This window comes from Anarhichas minor, unplaced genomic scaffold (genome assembly GCF_050575085.1).
Source record: "Anarhichas minor isolate MPS153535 unplaced genomic scaffold, ASM5057508v1 ptg000058l, whole genome shotgun sequence".
Classification (NCBI taxonomy): Eukaryota; Metazoa; Chordata; class Actinopteri; order Perciformes; family Anarhichadidae; genus Anarhichas; species Anarhichas minor.
This window is the reverse complement of record NW_027466504.1, coordinates 13,961,828-13,986,443: the sequence shown is the minus strand read 5'-3', so window position 1 is coordinate 13,986,443 and position 24,616 is coordinate 13,961,828. Positions and strand designations below refer to the sequence as shown.

Below are 24,616 nucleotides of genomic sequence, written 5' to 3'. Positions count from 1 at the left end.
GGAAAATGGAGTGGGCAAGAGCTGCAAGAGGATCTAAAAGACAGAACGGTGTAGGTCTAAATATCAGAGCGTCACATGAATTAGAACATCATTATGTGTCTCCCCTTTCAACAACAGCAAAATGTAAAATGTAACCATTAAAATATGTATTCACATAATGCACAGCACACTTTATACAAGCAAACAATAACAGCAAACCCACGTCAAGAACATATTCACTATGCATTGAGTCTAAAACAAACCACAGTCATGCTCAGTGTTTCCTGACAGAGTTCCTCCTTTTTCATTATTTGCATTCGTGTTTGCTGCTGGTCTCCGGCTGACCTGGAGAACGTATAGGGTCAGGCAATTATGAACTGAAATGCCATTTTGTTGCAGTGATTTCACCACCTGACAAAGATGGAGTGAAGACCAGTTGCTTTTTGGCGTTTTATTAATAGTGTTTATCGATGAAAAGACCTGTGCCGCTGGGTAACATTACAGGCTCAGCGTTAAATTACATTCTGTTTTAGAATAATTACATCACTAGACAGGCCAAAACTGGACCAGTGGGAAATTAAACAAGTGACAATCTCTCTAACCTTCTATTTTTGTTGACATAAATTGTTTTTTATGTATGAATAAGTCTAAATATGTCATCGTTGTTGTTGACTATGGCTATTCATTTGCTGGATTTGGCTGGCACATTCGGTCAATAAATCCAGGAGGCACCAGTAACCCAAATAAAGTTCAAGTCCAGGTGACCCCGGCTCACAGCAGCCATCAACAGTCAGGCCTGCCAAACCACATTGACTTTTGTTTTGAGACCACAGCTCATTGCCGGCCTCAGTACAAAGAGCGGGAGAAGCAGATAATGTGTAATCCACTTACCCTAGCCAAGCCTGCACCCCATTTATGGAAGTCCACATCATGAGGGTAGTTAGGAGCCGTAATTCATCTAATAAAGCATGTTTGGAGGCCGAATTAAATTTGTCTGAAAGCCCTTGGTACACGTGCTATCACAAAAATCAATCACATTTCCATATGATTAAATAATGTACGATTATGTGAAATTACGTGACAAATCTGTGGCGCCGAGGCACAACCACAAACATGCACATGAGACATTAATTTCCTCTGATGTGTCTGAAATAATTATTTCTAGATTATCTATGAATAATTACATTACCATCATATTCTGATGTAAATAAACTACATACTGAAAATACAGCAGAATGGCCTCTTGACATATTTTTTTGGTTTACATCAAAAGGTGTGAGTGAACTGAAGCGAGGCTGTGCAACCAATAAACAGCTGGTCCCCATATTATTTTGCAAAGGTTTTGCTTGTATTAGTGATCCTTTGATCATCAGGCAGTAAATCATAATGATTTCAGCAGAGAAATACCATTTTAACAGGACATACTTTAATTAAGAAAAGATAATAAAGAGTACAACCTAAAAAACTAAAGTACACTACTATGCAAGACATTTACAGCCTTTCATTTTATTTACGAACCCATCATTAAATAGAACCCACACTGTCAATCAGAAAATACAGTAAAGAATAAAAAACATCGCCAAAGTAAAAGTTGAGTAAAAACATTAACAAAAATAATATTTTGCGTGCAACTATTTCTTTATCTGCTTCCCGTTTATTAATTTGTATATAAAGTACAGTAATATTGCTGTGCTTAACAGCAAATATATATTGAAAATGATTATGTTACTCAGAATATAATCAAAGGTCTGAAGATGAAAATCAGCATAAATTAAACGCATCCGTTTCATCCGAGATGATTCTCATACTGGTGAAATGTTATAGTTGGTTTTGACTCATATTAAAATAAGGACAATATGTGAGTTGAACATCTACATCCTAGGGGATATAAAAGAGCAGCATATGTTTGTAGAATATTTGATAAATAAATGTTACCCATGCATAGACTACAGTATGGCATCTCATCATCTCTCTGCATTCAGGAACATCACCACAGCCTGGATATGGCAAATAGAGAAGACAACTCATCCACAACAGAAGCAAACACAATATAGGACAAGATAACTAGGGATGATCATCATGTCCTGGATTATTAACAATGAAGTGTCCACAACCATGCATATGATGAATATTTGGCAATATTTGTAATTGGTGTAAAAACTAAATAATTCCACATCACATTTAGACTAAAGAAAGGCCTAACAGCAACCAGGATTTACTATTGCTATAAGTCTCTGAAACATTTCACCACATGTAGGTGACATACTACGAGGCTCCTATAATACCACCAACGAGAAAGGCAAAACTGTGTGTTTGGTAGTTTGTGTTGGGATCACAAACTTAAAGGGAGAGTGTGTGAGAGAAAACGTGATTGTAAGCACAAGGCTGAGAGCACATTGAGACTTTTTCGGAACCTGGAGTCTCTTTTACACTAGAGACAGAGGGAGGGAGGTTAAGTTGCAGCTCTGTCCGTATTAATGAGAGTCTGATGTGAGAGAGGACGTCCCAGAATCCTTAGCAGAGTCTGGGGCGTCGGCGGGCGCAGGGGAAGAGACTCTCTTATAGATGAAACCGTAGAGACTGACGTCAGGTCGCGTCGTGCGGCAATTCTTGCACATCAAACTGGAGTACTGGTTCAGAAGGTAGTACAGCCTCCCTGGAAGAGAAAAGAAGAGAGGTGCAGATAGAGAGAGGGGATGGTGCAGGGGTCAAGAGAAGAAAGGAATAAAAGGGAGATAAAAACAGGATTTATGAGAAAATGTGGAGTATGAGAATAAACAGGTCGTCACAGTACAAGCAAGAGAGACAGAAACTGAACCAGAAGAAAAAAGAAAAATGAAAGCGTGTTCGGGCTCATTTATAAATCAAGCACATGTACACACAAGTTGTCAGCTTTTTCTCTGTAGCTCCACTTTAGGAAATGGATGGCTAGAGGGGAATTTCTCTGAAAGGCTTCAATAAATGTCAGCGGAAGAAAAATGAAAAGAGGGGGAGGGGAGAGGCTGGGGTCAGCTCAGGCAGTAATCCACTCTGCGGCTGAGGCTGAATGGATGGGCTGAGGAACAGAGATGGCCCACGAGGTGGAATAACTTAACATTGAGATGGACTCCATTCTGTTATTTATGCATACTGTCTCTGTAATGACGCCAGCAAGGAACAACCTCCGTGTGCTATACGAGCCTCATGAGCCCCGCACTCCTAACAGCGGCTGGTATCATTTCCATTCATGTTTGTTATGCAATTTAGTGACTAGAGAGTCTAACTCCCGAAACAAAAAGACTAAAAACATTTGTGTGCGAGTCTTACCGACGGTGACTTGTCTCTCAGTGAGGAACGTGTGTATTTTGTGAACGTCCCTCATGAGCTGAGCATCTCCAAATGTGAAGTACGCCACGTCTCTCCCGGCCTCTGCTGCAGCCATCAACTGAATCAGGGCTGAGAAAGTGAGAGGGTGAGAAGCTAAAAGGGAAATCCAGGCAACACCAATTTACCATATTAGCATCATTAGTATCCTTCAGTTTCAGAATGCAATCATAAATGTGTAATTGACCGCTGAAAAGAAGCTGAGGAAAGGAAGTAATTGGTTAATAAGCTGGATAAGGTAGGGCTTCTGGCAGAAAAGAACGCGAGTGACAGGAGCAATTTGTATCAGAAGAGTAAATAATCCACCACTGCTAGCATAGCCTCATCAACAGCACTCAATCTTTTAGCCCTTGCAAATTGGGTCTTAACACCTTTAAATATTTAACATAATGGATTCCAGATTAAAACACACAAAACGAACATAATTTGCAAAAGGTCTATAATCTTAACAACAACATAACAGCTCGGTATTATGTAACTACCACATCTCAGTTCAGCTTCGGGACTGTGATGTAAAATACAGTTATTGCCGTCTAAAAATACCTGCTATGCTAATTCCAGGGCTAAAGGGCGGGGGTCCCCGAAAGCTAATATCATCCTCAGGGACTTTGTCAAATCCAGGGGATCTATTCATAGCGTGCTGCAGAGGAAATGAACAGCTTCAGTTCTAAATGAAACTGTACAAAAAACATACCTATGCTATTCCAATCACATTAATAATGAAGGACATTCATGGGAAGATTTGGGTTTTAGTAAAGCACAGCCCCCATTAATGATAAGTACGATCAACATAACAGTTAATTAAAATGTTTAAAGACATTGACTAGAAAAAAACAACTGTGCAGTGTGGTTTACTGGAGGGGACAGTCAGCTCTGCTTGTGAAGAGTGATGTAGTGTAAGCCCGCAGAGAACTGCATCAGCCTGGATTTATGGTGTCCCCTCCCTATAATCAATTGCCCTTTTAATGGAAAACATAAATGTGTGTCAGCTGATCTATAAACGGGGGGACGGGCCGGGTGAGTGACACCCTGGGAGAGCTACTAATTGACCAGAGGAGATTGGGCGAGAGCAGGAGCTTCAATGGCTGCGACAAGGAGTCCATCTGAGCTACTTATATTTACCTCCTGCTTGAGAATCCACGGTTCATATTTTAACGTAAGGAATATTACGCATCTCCTGGCCTATATCAATGGTACCATTTCAGCTCTGGTGTATGAAAAAGCTTTATTTGTTATACACAATCTATCTGGATACATGTTTGTAATTCAGCTAACGATACCTTTGAGCCGTGTGTCTCCACCAAAAGCCCCACAGCCCCAGTTGCCTGTGGCTACTGCAGAGAGGGGCTTGCTGTCTGCGTTGTGTCTGAAGAATCCACAGTATGCCTGGGATACACGCACAGGGAGTGGGAGGAAGGGAGGGTGGGGAGGAAATAGACACAAGAGAAACTTTTTCAATATTTTTCTACGTTCTATTTGTACAATATATTAGAACTGTGGGTGCTGTATTGAGATGTACAGTATACAGCAGTGTTGGTTTCAGTTTGGTTGGTCTAATGTGGGCTGAACATCAAAAAGTCACAGTGGTGAATTGCAATAAAGCCTTTGAAAGTGCCCACAGGTGCGTAATGTTTTGCCTAATTCCTCAACAGAAAAAGTAGAAAACTAGATTCGTTAACTGTTTAATTAAAAGAATACAACCCTGAGCTGCAAAGCATTGTCAAAAACACTTCGTTCACACTCAAAAACAAGCATCTTTGTATGAAAGCAAGCTCTAATTTGTCATATAATACACTTTATACAATCTTATACTGGTCGTTCTGTTATATTTTTAGCGGTTAGCCAAACACACCGTCCAAATAAAACAAAAAATAGAAGTGAGCCAACTGTTTTTCCCCATTGTGTATCTGGCCGCAGAGCAGCGGCTGGGTGTCAGCTGTCGGTAGCGCTGAGATCAATTCAGTGGTGTGACAGATCACCGAGCCTTAATTGAATATCTCTGCAGGTGGTCCCTAATGATATGTCAAAGTTCACCCCTATGAGCTTTTACTCACAGCATAATGTCCAGCATTATCCTATACGTCACTTACTGACAACATCTTTTGGAAGAGTTGACTTTGTATTTTTCTCACATTTGTTTGAGGATTGTTTAATAATGTATGCAAACCAACTATACTTTTACACAGGTCAATCTATGTGCAAACACAGACAAGAATATCTCTCTCGCGCGTTATTATGAATCCCACAGAACATTTTGGAAAGACCCGCCCTGCACACCTGGTTGAGGCGGAGACGATTGGTTAGGGTTGGGCATTGACCGGTACCTCGGTGAACATAGACACCTGGCCAGTCCTAGCTCCTTAAATGCTACGCAGAACAGGCTTTGCCAGGAACAGCAGTGGGATTCATAATCTCTCTCTCTCACCTTGTTGAGTTCTCTGATCATCTTCTCAGGGAGAAACTGCTCAAGGAAGTGTCTGAATTTAAGAGCATCAATGGCCACGATCTCTGTACATCGTCTCTGCCAGTCATCCCTGGAAAAAAAAAAGAAAAAAAGAAGAGAGATGGAATTGACAATGATTTAAAACATCAACTTTTTCTGACTGACCAAACAGTACTATGTGAGGAAAAAAAATACCTGGCAGTCTCGTCCTTGTGGCTGTCCTTCCATTTGTAACTCTCAGCATAGCCAGAATATTTACTGTACCGTTCAGTACCTACGGAACAAGAAAGAAAGTAGAAAAAAAAAGAAGACATTACTCAGTATTCAGCAGTCAGAGCACCCAGAGGGCCTAAATCCGTTTCAGCGCCTTATTTCTTAAATCACATTTAGTGCTTTCTGCGCTCCCCATGTGAGTACACAGTATCAGCTTGTATTGGATTGTCATAAATAAAGGCCATTGATTTAATAAGTAATCCGCTTTGGGCTTTTAAATAAAAAGCTTTCAGCCATAATATGAAGAAATGGTTGGAACAGAAGAAGTTAACCTTGGCCACATTCCCAAAATGCTTTCAAAACATGAAACACCCCTGACTCATTCATTAGCCGACAGGGTAACACACCTCTGTCATTAAGAAGTTAGCTTCTTTATATACCGTACTGGTGTGTGCTCACGGTTAGAGCTCCAAAGATTTCATCATTTCTTTAATGCAAATACAGCTGTTCAATTCTGAAAGCGATGCCTATTAAAGGCTCCAAACATTATGCGTTAGGGACGAGGAAGTTTTACTGCACCTCAATGAAGAGCAGGTGCTTTACACTTGATTCATATAGCCATTGAGGTTTTCCTGTATGTACTGGCAGAGTCACGTATGCTACTGGAAGAGAAGATCAAATGTATTTTAAAAGCAATGCTAAATGTCTTTTCTTGAAAGTATCTCGTGAAGAGCAGTAATTAAACGCTGCTTTTACGTTCTCAAAATTGACTTCATTTCATTTTAAGCATGTACCATCTGCTAATACTTGAAGTCTAAGTGTGAATGATGATTTTTGATTTGTGCCTTTCTATGTAAAAGTATGACATAGATAATGGCCTGTTCTGGAGCCAAGACATAACCCAACAACAACTGGGCAAATGACTAAATAAAGCTTAGGCTGAATGAACAAATTAAACATTTATTTTAAACATCCATTCAAAGTTTTTTTTCTACAACATTAGTGACTCTTAACGTCAAACAACCGGCTACCCGTATCGCTTCCTCCATCAACAGAGCTGTCCTTCACCTTGATCCTATTTATCCTGGCAACCGCCCATGAAAGCCTCCTGGCATACAGGCTTCCATCACAAGATTACATCGTGTCCCTCTAACTTCCGATACGGAAACGCCTATGGACAAAAACTGATGTGACGTACAAGTTCCAAATGCACTGAAAGACCCAATGTTAAGACACCTCTAAAGACAAAGACATACGATTAACTCGACCGAAGAGGAAAAACAAAGACGGAAGAAGAGAGTCTAGAAATAGAGACGAGACTTTAAGAGGAAACACTGAATGCGTGCAAGGAATATTCTGCAAGGTTTAAATGAATCTATGGCGTAACTGGCCATTCCATTAGTGGAGCAATGACCTTAGTTGGGCAATAAATTCCTTTCTGTCCAAATGTAATAAAGTTAAGTGGAGAGGAGGAGAAGGGGTAGAGGGCGGGAGGCAGAATGATGGGAGGCAGGGAGGAGGACGATGACTAACCACTGAAGGTGACTTAGAAGGGATGGGAGTTCCAGAGAAGACAACATGGCGCCAGACAAGAGAGACGTACTGAACAAGACAGAAGTCCATTTTAACACTGACTGAACAGCACTGGTTGTGTGTGTGTGTGTGCTTTGTGGTATGACCACTGTGGATCAGGGGTGATAACACGACGTTGGCTCTTCCTTTTCTTTACTCTGCTGTTCCAACCAGACTATGTGCAACAAGCAATGCACAGTAGCAGATATGCAAGGTGCAGATATACCACGCAAACTCCTCGTCTCTTCCTATTTTGTTTGTCCATGTTCGGGTTGGGTACCGTTCACATTATAACCAATACTGGTACCCAACTTTTCCTTTTTTTCGGTACTTTACTCTCTCTGTAATAACAAAAGTGTAATTTCAGTTGTAAAAAAAAAAAAAAAGCCAATTTCAACGTGTTATTTATTCAGAACATTTGACACAGACCACACAAAATAAAACTGCTCTGTACCTCCCTCTCCCAAACCCATCCCTACGACCTCCAGCCTATCACAGTCTGTCAACAGGACATGGCTTGAGAGCGCTGTCATGTGTCTCTCGGAGGAAGCACATGTGAGACGTGTTGCCCTGGCCAGCTTTGCATTTCGCATTACAAACACGGCAGCGAGCGTTGTCTGCGTCGAGTTTTGGAAAGCGTAACCCCCCACCCTTAGAACCGCTTTTGGCTCGCCATTGCCCTGACTCACTGTGACTTGAAAAAGCTGCAGCGGTGACGTAGTCCCACTCTCTTTATTTCTCTCTATAGTCCCAAGTTACTCTCTCACCAAGGTGCGGTCTCAAGTACCCAAATTGAGCACTGATTGATTCAACATAAATCAGAAGTAATTCGGCCTGCACCCTTAAAAGTCCTGAGTTCGGTACTCAACCCGAGCCCATGTGTCTCTCTTGCTAGGCACAAGTTCAAAGAATCAACAGAATCAATGAAGCGCAGACATTTGGGAGAACCATCTATATTTGAGTTTCTGCAGGCGCAGCCAAGTTATAATACATGCACTCATGTCAAACAGATGGATTTATCAAACCGGATAATGATGCCTCTTGTGTCATCAAAAGCAAATCTGAAGGCTCATTTTAATGCCCCTGTGAGATACAGGCACCAAAGCAGGAAGAGTGTATGTTAAATATTTGCTCGGTCAAGCTAGATAAAGTAGCAATAAAATAAATATGATGCAAGTATCAATCAACTGACTCAACGGAGGATATTTTGAAACGGGGTGAGGGGGCAATGAGATAAAACTTCTCCATACTCTGCAATGACACTACAAACAAAGATAATGAAGGTATCAACATGTGTGTATTTGATTGAATGAAATCACACATTAGCGATCACATTGTGTCCACCCCAACATTCATGTTAATTCATTTTTTTGGCAGTACCTGCACATGGGGTATTGTATTAAATACGTGCTTCCATGATTTTAATCTGCGTTAGCCCTTACTTTGACCAGAGGGAGGAGGGCCAGAGGAGGAGGAGGGAGGCGAGTGAGAGGGCAGAACACTTAGAGAGGTTGACCCAAGCAGAGTGAGTTGGAGGTTGAAAAATAGAGCAATTCTGCTGTAGAGGAATGAAGGATAACTGGGCAGTCACAAGTGAATCAATGCAATGGATTTACACCGTTACTGGATAGAAAGATGGGGGAAGAGATGAATGGAGCCCAATAAACACACGGGGCTCAATGAACGAGTGAAAATAACTCGGAGATGAAAAAAAACACAAGTTTAGCCAATTTTATGTGTAATACTAGAAAGACATGTGAGATATATGTGTGGTGCTGACTCATTTCATACACAGATGCAACCAGCACAAGTGGGTGCTAGAGGTCACAGGCCGATAAAACCACACAAACTTCATCATTTGTAAAAAGCAGAGAGGCACTCTTGAGGTCACCAAAACACACTCGCCACTTGGCAGAGATTCTGCCCATGACATCAAAAAATGAGCGAAGCCAATTCACTTAGAAAGCTGCTTGACTTATTGCCGAGAATACAATTCATTACAACTACTCAAGGGTCCCATCACTGCAGCTTTCCTGATGAGGCTGAGCATTGTGACGCCATGATAATTGGAGAGCAACCTCCAGTCCTGCAGACTCAGGCCACACAGAAGCTGCTGTCTGTCTGCTTATTAGGAATCCTCTGAGCCAACCAAACCTCAAAGACCAAGAACTTATATAAGGTATTGTATTTCATATGCCATTACTTGAATTGTTTTTGAATTCTTGACTTACCTCAATATTGTTCTGTGGTTACTTATTTCATATGAATTTATTATATACTACTCTGATATGTGTTTGTATATTTGTTGTACTCTACATATTTCTATTCTGAAATATGACTTCTCCTTTGTTGACAATACATTTCTGCTTTATCCCATTTGTCAACAACACATGAAGCGAAGTCAGGGAAACCGCAAAGGAAGGAAAGGAAGGACCAGATTGAGTTCAGTAAAAGAAGCACCCATGAAACATGGAGCTCTGAATAAAACAAAGTGAAAAGCGCAGTGTGCTCTTTCTTGTTTTTAAATGTAATTAGTCGATAAAATTGTTCCCTGGTGTACGCCGGTATTGATTTCATTTGGTTTAGTAAAAGTGAAACGATTTTTCAAGACGCCCAGTAATTAATGCCATGCAAAGTAGAATATGAAAATATGTATTATGCACGTGTGTGACTACGTACCTGTGACGATGAGGCATTCATTGTATTCCAAAGCTTCAGTAAAGAGGCGCGAGACAATGAGTTCAGGGTTGATGAGGAACCTGATCTCTTCCTGGACCAGACCATGTCCTGTTACTCCACCACCAACTAACCTGTTTGCAAAGTCCACCTAATGAAAGAATATTACAAGAGAATAAAGTGAAGAGTTAACCAAAATGGCCCTAAATACCTCAGGTATATTCACAACAACACAAACCTTGATTCAGCAACATTAATATATTTTCTTGCCCATTCTATGCAGTTGAGAAGAACTGTGAGGTTTAGCTACCGTCACTCCCATCACGTGAACATATTACTCTATTAGTGTCTACTTATTATCTGTCATCCATTGTGGTCATTTAACACAGATACATGTCCAAGGATCACTGCACTGCTTCCTGCTAGTGAATAATCAAATCAGGAAATCATAGCAGATCAAATCATTATCTGGTTTTTGGAGCCTCGAACTCAATGGATATTTTAGCCAAATATCTTGGTGTGATCCTGGAGCTTTATGCCCACTCCTTGTTTTTGTGGCATGGATACGAGGAAAGTGTATTCAATCAAAATGCTGCTATTCAAACAGGCTGTCAGGGGTGAGGGTTCTGCTCACTGGCCCACAGCTGCGTCAACCTGTGTGAACGTGAGTGTGTCTGCATGTGTGTATGTCGTCTAACCAGTCGCTCAACTTCTCACCTCCTTCACAGGTTCACCTCTGAAGGAGGTGAACCCCCCCCCCCCCCCCCCCCCGACCTCACCCTTCAATTTCACCTCCTGACAGAATGACAGCCCACTCTGCTCTATGAAAACTCAACACACAGCCAGCGCCCAGCCCGCTGAGGTAGCCATCAATCCGCCGTGAGGACTCCTGGCCCACTGGGTCGCCCCAGTGAGATGGCTCACCCTCGTCATCTTTTCCTCCATGTGCCTCCTTTTCCCTCACCCCCCCCCCCCCCCCTACCCCAGGGTCTACTCCTCCACCCTTGCCTCCTCTGAACTACTCAAGTGTAAAAATCAGCTGTCAGCTAGAGTAAAAAAAAAAAAAACACCAGCCGTCCTTGAAAACTGAGGGGGAGTGAGGAGATGGGGTGAATCAATGCAGAAATAAAGCCAACAATTTACCCAGATACACAAAAATCATATACCAGATTTAGATTGTCGGCAGGTTGTGGACAACTATTCAGACAAGTGAGTCTCTTTGACTTTTGAAAGCTTCACAATGAAGTGATGGTCAGAGACATGTTTATTGGGTTTGACCACTACCAATGCAAAACAGGTACGCTATTTCAAATCTGCCCAAACAATTTCCACGTTGAGTTCATAGTTTATAGGAAATCATTTAAAAGGGGAATCTTTTTACAAAGATTGGGGGGCACTGGCATGAAAATATACCTTAAATACGCCAGGCTGAATAATTAGTTATACTTGACGTTTGGTGCAAAACATGCAAACAAATTCCTACCTGCAGCATCCCGTATCCATCATCCTCAATCGTCCCTTCACAAGTGATGTGAAGCCGCTTCAGCAGAGTCTCGGAACTTGACAAAAAAAGACAGCAAAACGTTCAGTTATTCTTTGACCAATGATTAATTCACTGTATTAAAACAATAAACTAATTAAATGCTAAGGAGGTGAAGCCGCAACTTGCTCCAGGAAAGTGTGCATGTACTAAAAGTAAACTGATCTAATGCAATAAACACAATAACACATATCACCTGAAACTGTTCAAGTCATTACTTTGTAGGAACTTTCTTAGGACGGAGTGATAACGATCAGCTGTGCACATGAGCAGCAAAGGAACCGTGATGTGTTGATGTTGTTAGCGCGGTCCTTACGCCACTCAGACCACATCGACACATTCAGATATGTTCATTCAAGTGGCGGGGACATTCACATCTTTTGATACAATTCAACCAAATGTAAAGAGTCACTGGCCATAAAAAGAATACTTACTGACCCAAAACATAGCATCAATAAATATTGGACACATTTGAAAAACAAATGTCCTTTAATATGGATTGTTGTGTGTCATTAAGTCATTTAATGAATAATGAAGTAGAGTTGAAAGTAATACCTTTCCCAGTTAGGAGGAGTGTTCAGTGTTTGTCTTGTGAATGTAACAAGACCCGTGGGCTCTAAAAAAGGAAAATAGAAACAAAAAAAATAAACAAATGTTCTTCAACTGAAAAACATGGGAGAGCATTACAGAGATGATGTGGGGTATCATTAATGCTTACTGGTCTGTGTAACTCTCCTGAAGTAACACAGCAGAGTTTTCAATTTCTCAATTTTTTTTGGTGAAGAACCTTCAAATAACCTGAAAAAGAAAGCAAATGAGAATTTTAGTTCAGAAGAGACTTTGTTGAATAGAGTATGTGCTACTTAAAATATATATTTGTGTTGATATTAAATTAAAACGTAATGTGTTTCAGCAGATGAGAGACATGGATGTTTCACTCAGATGCATTATCTATAGCTCAGTGCACAACCATGCCACAACATGTCAGGAGTGAGGTCAAGCATTTAAACTGGCTTAATGTCTCTCCCATCTACCTCTGTCCTTCATACAATGGGAATGCCCGAGGCCGTGTTTCACTTCTTTAGAGTTACCATTAAAACTAGGGTGGACTGAGGAAAGGGACAAGGAGGGAGAGAGCGAGGGAAAAGAGAGAGAGCATTGGGTGGACATTTTAAAATCATCCCATACTGGTACTCTCCCTCCATTAAAAAGCGAACTACGCTGATGATTAATCACTGTTAAGCATTAATTTTCCCTCCTGCCACGTTCTGCCCAGACCAGTAAAGAAACAAAAACAGAGGGGGCAAATTAAATGAAAATGCAATGCACTAAAAGGTCTTCAGTGAGAGAAACAAAACAAATATATTCGGCAATCAAAAGTCATATTAATGACTTGGTTCCTATCCACTGTAACCTTACCTCCTACATAATGTGCACCAGGAGACAGAGGATTTCTGACAGTTTTAACAATACCAATAAGGCTGTTTCCCTGCAAATGAGGTAGGCCAACTTGTGGTCACTTGGTTCAGGAACAAAAACAGAAGATATATTTCTTAATAATGAGCTTTCGTTCTTGACTAAACTGCTAAACAGGCTTCCTACGTCATCTGCTCATACGGAGGGAAAGAAGCTAAAGAGATAAGTCTGCCTTCTTTCCTCTTCCTCGAATCTATCCATCACTTAACTGAGGACAAACCTTGACAGTTCTGCCAAAACAGCAATCAGCAGATTGCTTGCAGAGAGACAGAGCGCTACTGTAGCCGATAAGCAAAGTGACGGACACTCCCTCAATTACAGGGGGAAAGGGAGGGCCAGTAACGATCCAGGGCCCATTTTAGATGGCACTGGTTGTCTTGTCTCATCTTCTCAGAAACACCAAGAATTTTTTTTCCCCCTCTTGCTCTTGCTCTTTCCTGTATTTCACTGCCGGCAGAAATGCTAATAGTGAAGGCAGGCAGGCAAACCGAGCGCTGGCATGGGTCTGAACAGCCAGCCCTGCAGCTGGAATCAATGCTTACATTATTACAGAGCTCCCTTCACTTAGCGTGCCACTAACATTTGATGTGGAAGCACACGCACCCATACAGATGACTGATTGTGCGAGTACGATTAAGATTCAGATAAAATAGGGGAGTTGAAGGGGGAGGTGGGGACAAATCACACATGATCAATATGACCATTCCTGGGATTCATAAAATAATACTGCTCGACCCCCGAGGGAGAGCAGATGGCTAATTAGACTCTGGATAGCAGTTAGAGCCCATGCAGATTGCAGGGAATATAAAAATGATATAGTATTAAAGCTACCCTTTATAATCTGCACTATCATAATAAGGTATCGCCACAACGACATCTCCAGCTTGTCGGGCAACAACACCGGAAGTGATCACACATCACTAACGAGGAGACGGTGCCTCAAAGAAACGCAGGGAAATTGAGTTGAGGTGATATCTGGACAATGTCAAGTCAGTGTGTGCTGAGGTGCTCACAGTCCATAAATACTGGAATAGAGCTTGTGTACTTCAGACACAAGAATATAGACTTGACTGCCTTCATGCATCACCTCCTTCCGTTCCAAATAACGTGACTGCTCCAGATTGTGAGAAGCCAGTGACAGATAGATAGGTGTGCTGTGCCTTTAAAAAAAGAAGTATATTCAAACAGTTTGTTTCAATTAGCCATCCCAGGCTTTCTTAACAGACCACTGGTTCTGAGTGGGTAGACACAGCAAACCCAAATGTAACACTCTGGCTCTGAATCTCCCTCCCACTCATAAAGGCATAACAGAAACATGGAGCTCAAAGAGACTCTCTGCCCACAGTCCCGTCCTCAAGGCTATGAGGTGACAGGGGCGGTCACTGTACAGCAGGCACTAATCTTACAACTATACAAAAACAGAAATATGCTCTTCGACAAAAGAACAAATGAGATACCACATGCTGTGACTTTGTTTAACAGCTAGATCCACCGGCCCAGATTACTGCGTTTAAACGTACTGGACACTAAATGAGTCAAAGCTGAGTAATAGAACTCATCTATTAAGGTTTTCAAGGCAGTAGTGCCCCCTTATGGAAATCAGTTTCCTCTGAATGGCAGGATCACTAAAAACAGAGCTCAATCTGAATTCTACCAGTTTGTAATAGATATAATCAAACTACAGTAATACTTATCTTTGAATGTATTTGATGCACACGTACTGCGGCTGAAGTCTATTATGCCAATAAAACCTGGGCAACACGGGATGTTCAACAATCATTTAGGACCAGAAAAAAGTGTGATGATGTCAATGACTCCAATCCTGCTCCTGTCCGACAGCATCGTAAGCTTCCTCTTGAAGCATACAGACCAATGAGGCATCCTGAGGATTCATATCTGAGTCTAAGATCTACTAAGTCTCCTGCTTAAAGTAATGGCTTACAAAGGGCGAAAAGCTCACGGGGCAAATTTCCTTTTGTGAATAAAACACTAACGACTGCAGCTCACTCCATTACCCTGGTGAGCTACTGATCATTGTTTTGTGTCTATAACGTTCTTGAAATGATGGCGGGCCTCTACCTGTAGAAGTTGATGTCAGGATAATTGCAGTACTCCGACTTGCGGGAGTTGCGTCGGGGGAATGTGCAGAAGAAGGCGTTGGCCAGAAGACAGCCTATTTGCACCTGAGAGAGAGTAAGGGAGTGGTTCACCCTTGACTTCAGTAGGGGAATTGCCTAGAAAGAGAAAAAGAGAGGAAAAAAAAAAAAGTGACAAAGAGACCGAACCTGAGGGACTGGAGATCAGAATGGGAAACATAGGGACAAAGAGGCACACAAGGTCATGTGTGTGCAGTAGTGTAGGTTTGATGGCTAACGGGGGTAGGTAATTAGTTTAGCAATATAGCAAGCAGAGGAGACAAGGAGAGTTCCATTAGGTAAATGGGTGGTAGTAATTAAGGTCCTGGTTTTCTTGCTCTCCCCCGGGTTCGTTCAGTCAGACACACGGGGCCCATCTATCTTCACTGATTAGGGCTAAAGAGCCTCCCAAGGCTGCCCAGTTAGCAGATCAATAGCAGCTCTAATAACACACACACACACACACATATAAATGTTTGTCTTGACGCTTAATACTGCAAACTAAAGCGGAGAGTCAGACAGCTTCATCGGCCAACCGCTGAGCATCTTCAACGTTCTGCCCCTTGTTTCTGTCTCCAGTAGCAATCAGAGGGATTTTCCAGTCGTGCCCAGAGTGGGAGCTGATTTAAGATGATTTGATTAAACTGAAGACTCAGAAATAGATAACTGTATTACAGATATACCAATCTTGGAATTTTTGCATCGCTATAATTGATGACGGAGAACGAAAATGAAGACAAATGGGGATGACATTTAAAAGATCTGTGACATGGATCAGCTGAATTTGCTGTGAGTCAAAGAGAGGGCCCCGTTTCTCAACATATATCGCTTGGAGGAGGAACAACTAACGTGTCCAAAGGAATGGGCTGATATTTTTAATTTCATAAGAGGAATTTCCTCAAGTGCACAAGCATGACACATCAGATGGATGAGTGGAAATGAGACGGACCTCTCCTCTCGCAGCCCTCTTTTCTAATGAAGCAGTTCTCGATATGGACCAAAACGGGGGGGGGGATTCATTATCTGGCGGTTGTAACTCATGAGCTGATCTTGTAGAACATCCACCATCGAACCATTAGCCTCTCCTCTTCGCTGACTGCACGCACTTACATCCTTCCTCCTATATCCCTCTACGCGGCTGACCTCTGTTTAACTGTAGTGCAATAGCTCACCATTCAATAACCTCACCCCCCCCCCCACCAAACATAAACTGTGTACATATTCAAAAATAGTACACTGCACTTACCATTGTGCAGAGGGCAGGAGCATTGAGTGCTAGGTCAACCATAGCTGGTAGTATATCATCAAACAGGAGTTGTAACTCTGGATGAACAAGATACTGGAGAGAGGAGAGAAAAACAAACACACAGCAGAAGTTCTGTTAGATGGGATTTCTCTGCCTACAGTCAGAGTGACTGATTAGATCTGAAGTAACACCACTGATTTTTTTTTTCCAACTAAAATGTTAATGTCTTGTTTGTTTTGTTTTGTTACTTTCTTTATTAAAATGTAAACAGTTTGTATCTCTTATATTGGCAACTATATCCTTTGATTTTAAAGTAAACATACAGATAACCATAGTGAGACAAACACAGGGTTCAAACATAAGTTTACCAAAACATTTCCAGGACTTTTCCATGCCGCCGGGGCAAATTGTCACGACCATACATTCTCTGAAACGTCAACGTATACGTGAAAAAATAAGAGTAAAAAGGCCGCAGTCTGGCCACACAGAGAGGTAGAACTGATCTGCCCGAACATTTAAGTATTGTTTAACCAATATAGATTATTCTCAGTCGATCATAACTGAGCCACGCATACTTTATTATACAGGCATTTGTGAAGCAAATTTACATGATTTTCCAAAATTGTTCTGGGTTTATTCATTTGTTCTGGGTTTTACATGATCTTACAAACCCTGAAATATATGGTGCAAATGTCTGTCCGCCACTTTAAAGTCAAAACTGCTCAACCAAATGAAAGTCTGCTAGACTATTGGTCAATCCCCCTGAGAAAGTCTATGAATCAGCCTAACAAAATAACACAATACGGCCGGCCAACAATATCGTCTCTGACACAAACCACGTCCTGAACAGTGAGTACAAATTGTTGCCGTCAAATATGTTGCAAATGGAGTTGCTTGAATGCATCATCAAATGATAATAATAGTAATATAATAATAATAATAATAATGCAAACTTCAACAAGACACAAAAGTGAGAGAAAACGTATTGATTTTACCTGGTTAGTTACAGAATCAATTTAGTATTGTCTTGAGACAATACTAAGTGTCAGTGGAGGTAATGGAGGTTTATTATTGTTTTAGGGTGAACTTCCACTCCTCAGATATAAATAATCCCAACACTTCAGCGGCGAATGAGGAAAAAGAAATGCTGCAGAGCTGCTCGCTACACAGAAACCAGTTTCAGAAGAAACTACCATCAATCTGGGAGCGAGCCTGCCACGGCCGAGGCATACTTCAGCCTATAGCTTACCTCAGCATCCATCTGCAATTCCCTCTAAAATAAACACCCAGTTATTCCATCATAGACCCAGATTTACAACGCAATCACTTATGAGAGTATTGGCTTGCTCATCAATCACTTGCCTTATTCTATCAAAGTAAGCAGGGAGGCTTGCGCTGATTAAATGGACTTCTGGAGCAAATGTAAATGACCAGTTGTGGAGAGAGTGGCAGGGTGGCTTCAATTTCAGCAGGAAGTCTTCGGAGCGTGATTTGGCCGGGGGGGGGGGGGGGGGGGGCATTTATATGGCTGCAGAGCGGGTCTGACTAAATGCTGTCAGAAGTAATGAGGGGCAGACATCATAAAGTGCTCGTGTGGGACTAATAGATGGTAGCTGGTGATGTGACAGGATGAGGGTAGAAAGATGATCCCCCAGCCTTTCCACGGCTACAGCTGCCGGCCACCGCGCTAACACACAGGTTAGGCAGCACACACACACACACACACACACACTATATCTTCACGTCAATACATATGACGGTCCAGATTTACTGCTGCATGGGCTAATCATCGATTACACTCTGATCTTTCATCCGTTCTGGTCTTCATACAAGTTATTTTCATTTCCTGGCAGCTCAACCTACGCAAGTCTCAATCTCACATTTGTATTTAGAGGTCTAAGAATGTGTTATAAAAAAAAAAAAACAAGTGACGAAGCACAAAAGTGAGAGGGGTAGAGCGTGTTGTTGTCTTGTGGCTGAATGTTCAGGTACTGTTGTAACATCAGCTGTACGTACTTCTGGACTGTTTTCCTGCTCAGCCTGAAGACACTCATCAGAAAGTGACACAGTGACAGTTTCATTTGGCAGGGGGGGGGAAACACCAAGACAATTTACAGACAAGCCCTAATTTGGATAACTCTTTTTTTCCCCCCCTCCCCTATGGCTATTACACGTTGAGCGGCGTGTCAATCATTGGCCCAGGGGCAATGTACCTCGTGACAATCACCCCAGTGCTGCACAAATGTTGCTCTAGATTTAATTTGGTGAGCTTGGCCGAGGAGTAAAACAGTCAAATTCACCACAAACTACGGGGGAAAGGAGTAACATTTTATTAAAAAGGTGTGAGCGGAGGAGCAGTAAAAGGTATTCTGTCAATTACTATTCAATTGGGTTGTCCAAAGAATGGCTAACCAATTCAGTCTATGTGATTCTTCACTACATTAGTCGCTGTGAGAAAGATGGTATGTCTGCTGTAGAATGGCAGCTGTTAATCATTCCTGCTCCACGTGTTGGCAGGACGATCTAAATGCTCCCTCATTCCGCATCCATTAACTAATAGAAATGTTACTGACAGGAAGCAGATACAACCAGTAGGTATTTTGTATCTGTACATTGATATTCCTCTATAACTTTTGTCAATTGACTTGTCCTTCTCCTGCCAATACCATCCCTCCTTGCTAAATTCCTCTGCAAGTAATACATGCGGGGAAATACTGTGCTCAGGGTAGAGAGCGGAGCCGCTGACACAAAAGACTCCATGAAGGGCGAGTTTCTTGCTGGAGTTTATGGGACCTTTTAATTAAATTGGATTAAGCTATAAAGAAAATGCTCAGGTGGCTATTGATCTACGGAGCTCTCAGCTTCTACTCTGAGAAATGATTTTAGAGAGGAGAAGAAAAACATAGTTTTGGAACGGTCTGAATTTAGCTGAGTAATCAACGTTCAGATAACAGTCTGACTGGACTGTAACCAGGATGAAATGTTGTAAGAGCTTCATTAGAATAATGGCCTTGTTCCTAATGGCTCCAACCAAGAAATGAGCCCACCCTGAAAGAGTTTGATAATAAACGACATGCTTTAATACATGTAGGTAACCAAACTAGGCTTGGAGCTGAAATTTGTTTACTATCTATTCAAAGACCCCGTCTTCTTCTTTTTGAGCAATTTGGGTGGTAATATGCCGTGCGTATAGACTCTATTTGAGTCCAGCAGGCAAACAGTACGACAAACATTGTATCTACAAGGTGTGAAGGAATTCCTGCAGAAGGACCGACGCTTTATTTGGATATACTAAATGTCATTACAGTTTTAATAAGTAATGTCATAAGAATCCCACATGGGAGAAAGTTTCTCTAACAACAGGTATGTGATTACAGTCCATGAAGAGGAAAAGAAGTGTTAAAAAAAATAGGAAGTAGACAGAAAAAAAGTAAGACATTCCCCTGGTTCACCAGCAGCAGCTGCCGCCGCTATGCTCTGTGCTCATCTGTCCTAACTGAAGCATATTTGCTCCCGTGAGACTCCGGACGGAGCACACTGATGGGCTCGCAGCCAAACAGAGGAGAGCAGGCTCCCTTTGCGACAACAACTCTAGTTTAGTACGAGCTTTAGCATCATTCTTCATTAAGGTTCATTTTAAAAGACATAATTAATCACGGTGAGTTAGACAAACACTGCCAGATAAGTTCACAGGGACTGTCAGAGCTGTTAAACACACAAATGGCTGCATTTCACTGATGAGGTGTTTATTTATAAGTCAATTAAAATTACAAAAAGAAAAGCCTGTTTTATAGAAAATTAAGAAATTAGGGTAAGAATGCATGTATCGTTTTTTTTTATGTTTTACTCCGAAATAATTGGATTTAAAATTCATAATGCTTCATGTTCAGCAAAGATTCATAACACGCTTTGACAATACAGTGTGATCAGCGGGCTTCAGGGAAGCTGCATTCTTCCTGCTTTACCTTTTGTACAAGAGCAGCCGATAAACAGTTAGCAGTCATGTTCTGGACAGCTTACCTCTGTGCAAAGAAGGTTCAGGGCAGTGAAGTCCCATTTCTTTGCATGGGTTATGTTGTATCTCAATATAGCATCCTGTGTAGAAGAACATGACGTTATTTATACATAGAAGACAATTCTTAAATATATGAAACTGTACTGCAGCAGATTAACAGCAAGTTTAAAGCACAACAATATTTAGGATCTCAGATTACAAGGCTTCTTTTAATACAAGACAAACTCTGCCACCATGTGGTTGTTTATGGAACATGTTTTGTACATTTTAAACTCCTGTGACAGTTCAATTGGAATAATACTGTAGAGAGGCTCCAGCATGCCTCCAAATAAGCCAACATACCAATTCTATTACATTGCCCAAATTGAAATGCTAAATTTGAATAGACATCTTGTCCACACTGTGGACAAGATACTTACATCCACACTAAGCTGCCACCCAAAACAATGTTTTCAAAAATGATTGAAAGGTGGATAACTTTTAAACTAGAGTCTTACATTTCACTGTGGATAGGAAAAAACGATGTTTTTTGTCAAAACTATGACTGCACAGACAGTCTGTTTCCCTAACTTTAGATTTTTCAGTGGGGATATTTAAAGGCTGTTTAACCTGTCTTAATGAGAACAAAGAGTATGTTCAGCCTAATTCAGAGTCTGGTCCAGCACAGTTGTCTTACCCTCACATCCAGAGAACTTTTGAACCCTCCCTGCAAGGAAGTGTGGATCAGCTCCCACCGACTTTGGAAACCACCTCCATCCTGATGACAAATTGCCTTTACTACGATATTCCTAAAGTAACTAACAATGTTGTGGTAAAAAAAGTATGCAAAGCTGTGATGCACTAGTACACCATAGTATAGTATACCTCCATAGGAAAAAGATTCTTGTCAGAGCAAGGCATCTTCACGGACACGTCCTCCCACACATCTTTAAACTTGCTGGGATATGAAACAGGGACCTCGCCCTCTCTGAGGAGATCTGTCTGTAACAGAGAAAAAACAAAATGTCTTTAAAGGTTACTGCTGTGCGGAGAGAAGTGATAATTGAGATAACTGCTTTCTCTTTGCTCATCAAAAAGTTGGCTTTTAGAAACTTTGGAAACGTATTACAAGGTATGGTAGATGTTGTGAAATTAAGAAGTCAGTCACTTTAGCTCAGTTTATTACTTCTAAAGTAAATGAATTAAGAGATATACTGTAGATCTTATAACTGAATACATAGATAATGGGAATACAAGCCTGATACTTGTTTTACCAAAAGTCATATGTTCCTTTGCGGACTGACTTAAAGTATTTGTGTGATTTTAGGGGGTGATGGAGAGAATCTCGCATGGGTGGCAGTGGTTAGTTGATGGCGAGAGCAAGTGTACACAGCAGCACTGACAGTGTTCCTGTGGGACTAGTGGAGGACACAGGCTGATAGGAGCTTTACTGACAAGAGGCCCTGAGGGGATCATGGAGGATGGTTTCACTCTCCCTACCACGTTTCCTTATCTTGTTCTCTCTTGTTAAAACACCAAGTGCTGACCCACCACACAATGCCCAGTTACATTAGTGCCCTTACTCTTCATAACATACCACACACAAAGAACACTCACCCTGACTGTGACAGTGTGGTTATGCATTGCTTTCAGGTGAGACAGAGGGGGGGCACACTGAGGCATTCTGTTCAGCTCATCTATGGGTGTCCCCAGCCATCTTCTGTCCATGTTATGTGATGCGAGTGAAACGCTGTAAAGAACAAAGACAGAACAGGACAGTATACCACGTGATGAGGACATTGTGAGCATAGTGGAGCTAGGACAAAAAGGTGTGACATGGAAAATTGTTCACAAGTACCTTTCGGAAAATGCAACTGACTGGCTTCTAATTGCTTCCTGGCTCATATCAGATGAGCCACTGCACTCAGCTTTCTCAGCATCTTCACTTCTAATGGCAACCAGAGGGACTTCTTCTTTGTCAGAACATCCAGAATCAGAGCATTTGTCAAACAGCTCAGAGTCCTCTGCACAAGCGCCGCCATCGTGATCCTTGCCTGCAGAGCTGTTGACGAACATGGCTTTACTAACGGGACTGTCCGGACTCAGCATCTCCACATCACTGGTGGGTGTACTGACACCCTTCCTGGGACTATCACTGAGACAGAGTGTGAGTTTGGGATTTGAAGAGGGTGCAGCAGCACAGGTTGTTTTAACAGGGTTATAACCAGGAGAAGATGACCTTTTAGATTTCTGCCCATTAGAACAGTGTGTTTGAGCTGTGTCACTTTTGCTGCCTGCAAGAACAGGTTCATCCAGCCCACTTGCAGAGCCACAGTCCACTGAAGTCTGAGATGCTGCATCATCTTGCATGTTCTCCAGTAGTGCACAGTCTTTTGTTGTGTCCTTCCTTTGTGGTCCACAAAAGAGTTCATCTTTTTCATCCGTTAAGTTTGTTTTTGGATCATCATTCTCTGCGCCCTCTGGCTTGACTTCAGCAGTCACACTGTAACAGGACAGGAAGAGAACAAAGTGAGAGAAGAACTTGTTAGCAGGCTGAATCTACAGTGTGTCCACTTATGATCATAGTGATGCAGCGTCCCCTTTCCCAGCATGCACTTTGTTAACAAGTATCTTATAAGTGCAGATTGCTTCATTATAAACTTACTTAGAACTAATTGTGGCAGGATTGATTTCTTGAGAATCCATCCCTTCATCCATCTTCAACAGGTCAGACAAGATGAATCAACAATAGCTGCTGAAGAAAGACAAAAGATTAACATAGTAAGAAGCTGCGACAATGTTTATAATTGTATTCAAACATGAAGTTGTAATACAGCTATATACTGCCCGCTTTCATGTAACACTGGACTTTACATAGAGCCAAATACAAAGCTTTGTTTTGTCTGGTCTTGGACGGAAGAGACACTCAGACCTTAGGACAGACAGTAACGTCACAGAGGTGTTTTTAGGACTTTGTTTCGGCCACTTTCTCAGGTCACGAGACTGCGGGGCGAGCGGTGGTTTTAGCTTTCGATTCAGCATAAGTGACAGTTTCTACCAGTCACTGTATTAAAATAAGAGCTCGGTGGCCAGCATATCACGATGAAAAGCTCCTTCTAGCAGGTTCAACAAAGCTACAATTAGCTAGCTAACTAACCCCAACCAACCTTATCGTTTTGACATGAGTTATCTTCACTGTAAAACTTATTTTGGGGTATTCACCATAGTTGTACGATGTTTCTTTCCGAGGGATTTGGTTAGTAGCTTGCTACCTTGATGCGAACACATCTTGCAGGACAAAACAAATCAAGTCATTTTGAGCTAACGTAGCTTTGATTGGCTAAAAATCTAAACGTTAGCTATTATTCGCTAGCCCCAATTCTTATAGATAGCGCTGACGTAATCCAACCTCATTGAGCTAGCAGTGCTGTGTCCAATAAAACGAAAAGATACAACTTACAAGCATGTCCCTCTTGGTGTAAGACTTGTGAGTTAGCTGCATTACATTATCATTTTCATATACAACTACTTCTCTAACCACATATCACTCCAAATGTTATCGTGCCGTCATAGGTTTACGTTTTCTTAGTTGTTGCAGGCAGCTCCTGTATGTTAATGGTCGAAACACTCAGTCAACCAATCAGACACGTTCACCAGAAAAAGAGGCGGGACGATGAGTTGGTATCCTAGCAACTTGGCCAAAAAGGAGTTTACTGTCGTGCAACCGTCAAGGAAGCGTTGATATACTAGATAGAAGAGTAAAGTAAAGATACATTACATTTCTACTTCTTCCAAAGATAAAATAGGTGAACTTCGAGATTCTAAATGAGAGCTACCCAACAAACACATACTTAAGACTGAGGTTTAATTGTGACGTGATTAACTGTGTATTTTGTTTGGAGCATTTGTTTTTCCCACAGTGACTCACTGCAGTCCTTCTGGAGAAAATATAGAAGAAAAGTAACAAAGTAGCAAATGA

At 41.6% G+C, this 24,616-nt stretch overlaps 1 protein-coding gene across 5 annotated transcripts; it reads right to left on the bottom strand.

Moving 5' to 3' along the window:
- Positions 1-1,383: 1,383 nt before the first annotated feature.
- parga (poly (ADP-ribose) glycohydrolase a) lies at positions 1,384-24,247 on the bottom strand. 5 transcript variants are annotated; one of them, XM_076076978.1, is made up of 18 exons: positions 24,217-24,247; positions 23,303-23,392; positions 22,496-23,140; positions 22,255-22,387; positions 21,523-21,639; positions 21,335-21,415; positions 20,664-20,738; positions 16,644-16,736; positions 15,342-15,496; positions 12,505-12,584; positions 12,342-12,402; positions 11,730-11,805; positions 10,250-10,397; positions 5,981-6,059; positions 5,768-5,876; positions 4,623-4,728; positions 3,286-3,414; positions 1,384-2,635 (listed from the first exon to the last, which is right to left on the bottom strand). In XM_076076978.1, the coding sequence occupies exons 2-18, from the start codon at positions 23,353-23,355 to the stop codon at positions 2,454-2,456; spliced, it is 2,322 nt and encodes a 773-aa protein (XP_075933093.1). In that variant the 5' UTR covers positions 23,356-23,392; positions 24,217-24,247; the 3' UTR covers positions 1,384-2,453. The 5 variants fall into 5 exon arrangements, with proteins under 5 accessions (XP_075933093.1, XP_075933089.1, XP_075933090.1 ...); XM_076076974.1 differs by having other exon boundaries at positions 24,098-24,232; XM_076076975.1 differs by having other exon boundaries at positions 23,303-23,389; positions 24,098-24,222.
- Between the last annotated feature and the right edge of the window lie 369 nt (positions 24,248-24,616).

What these genes read in the sequence shown, in the direction of transcription:
- parga (XM_076076978.1), bottom strand. Translation starts at nt 23,355, where the DNA reads ATGGATGAAGGGATGGATTCTCAAGAAATCAATCCTGCCACAATTAGT. An exon ending in TGAATGCCTCATCGTCACAG is followed by an intron (nt 6,060 to 10,249) that starts GTACGTAGTCAC and finishes CTTGTTCCGTAG; the next exon opens with GTACTGAACGGTACAGTAAA. An exon ending in TGAGAGACAAGTCACCGTCG is followed by an intron (nt 2,636 to 3,285) that starts GTAAGACTCGCA and finishes TTTCTCTTCCAG; the next exon opens with GGAGGCTGTACTACCTTCTG.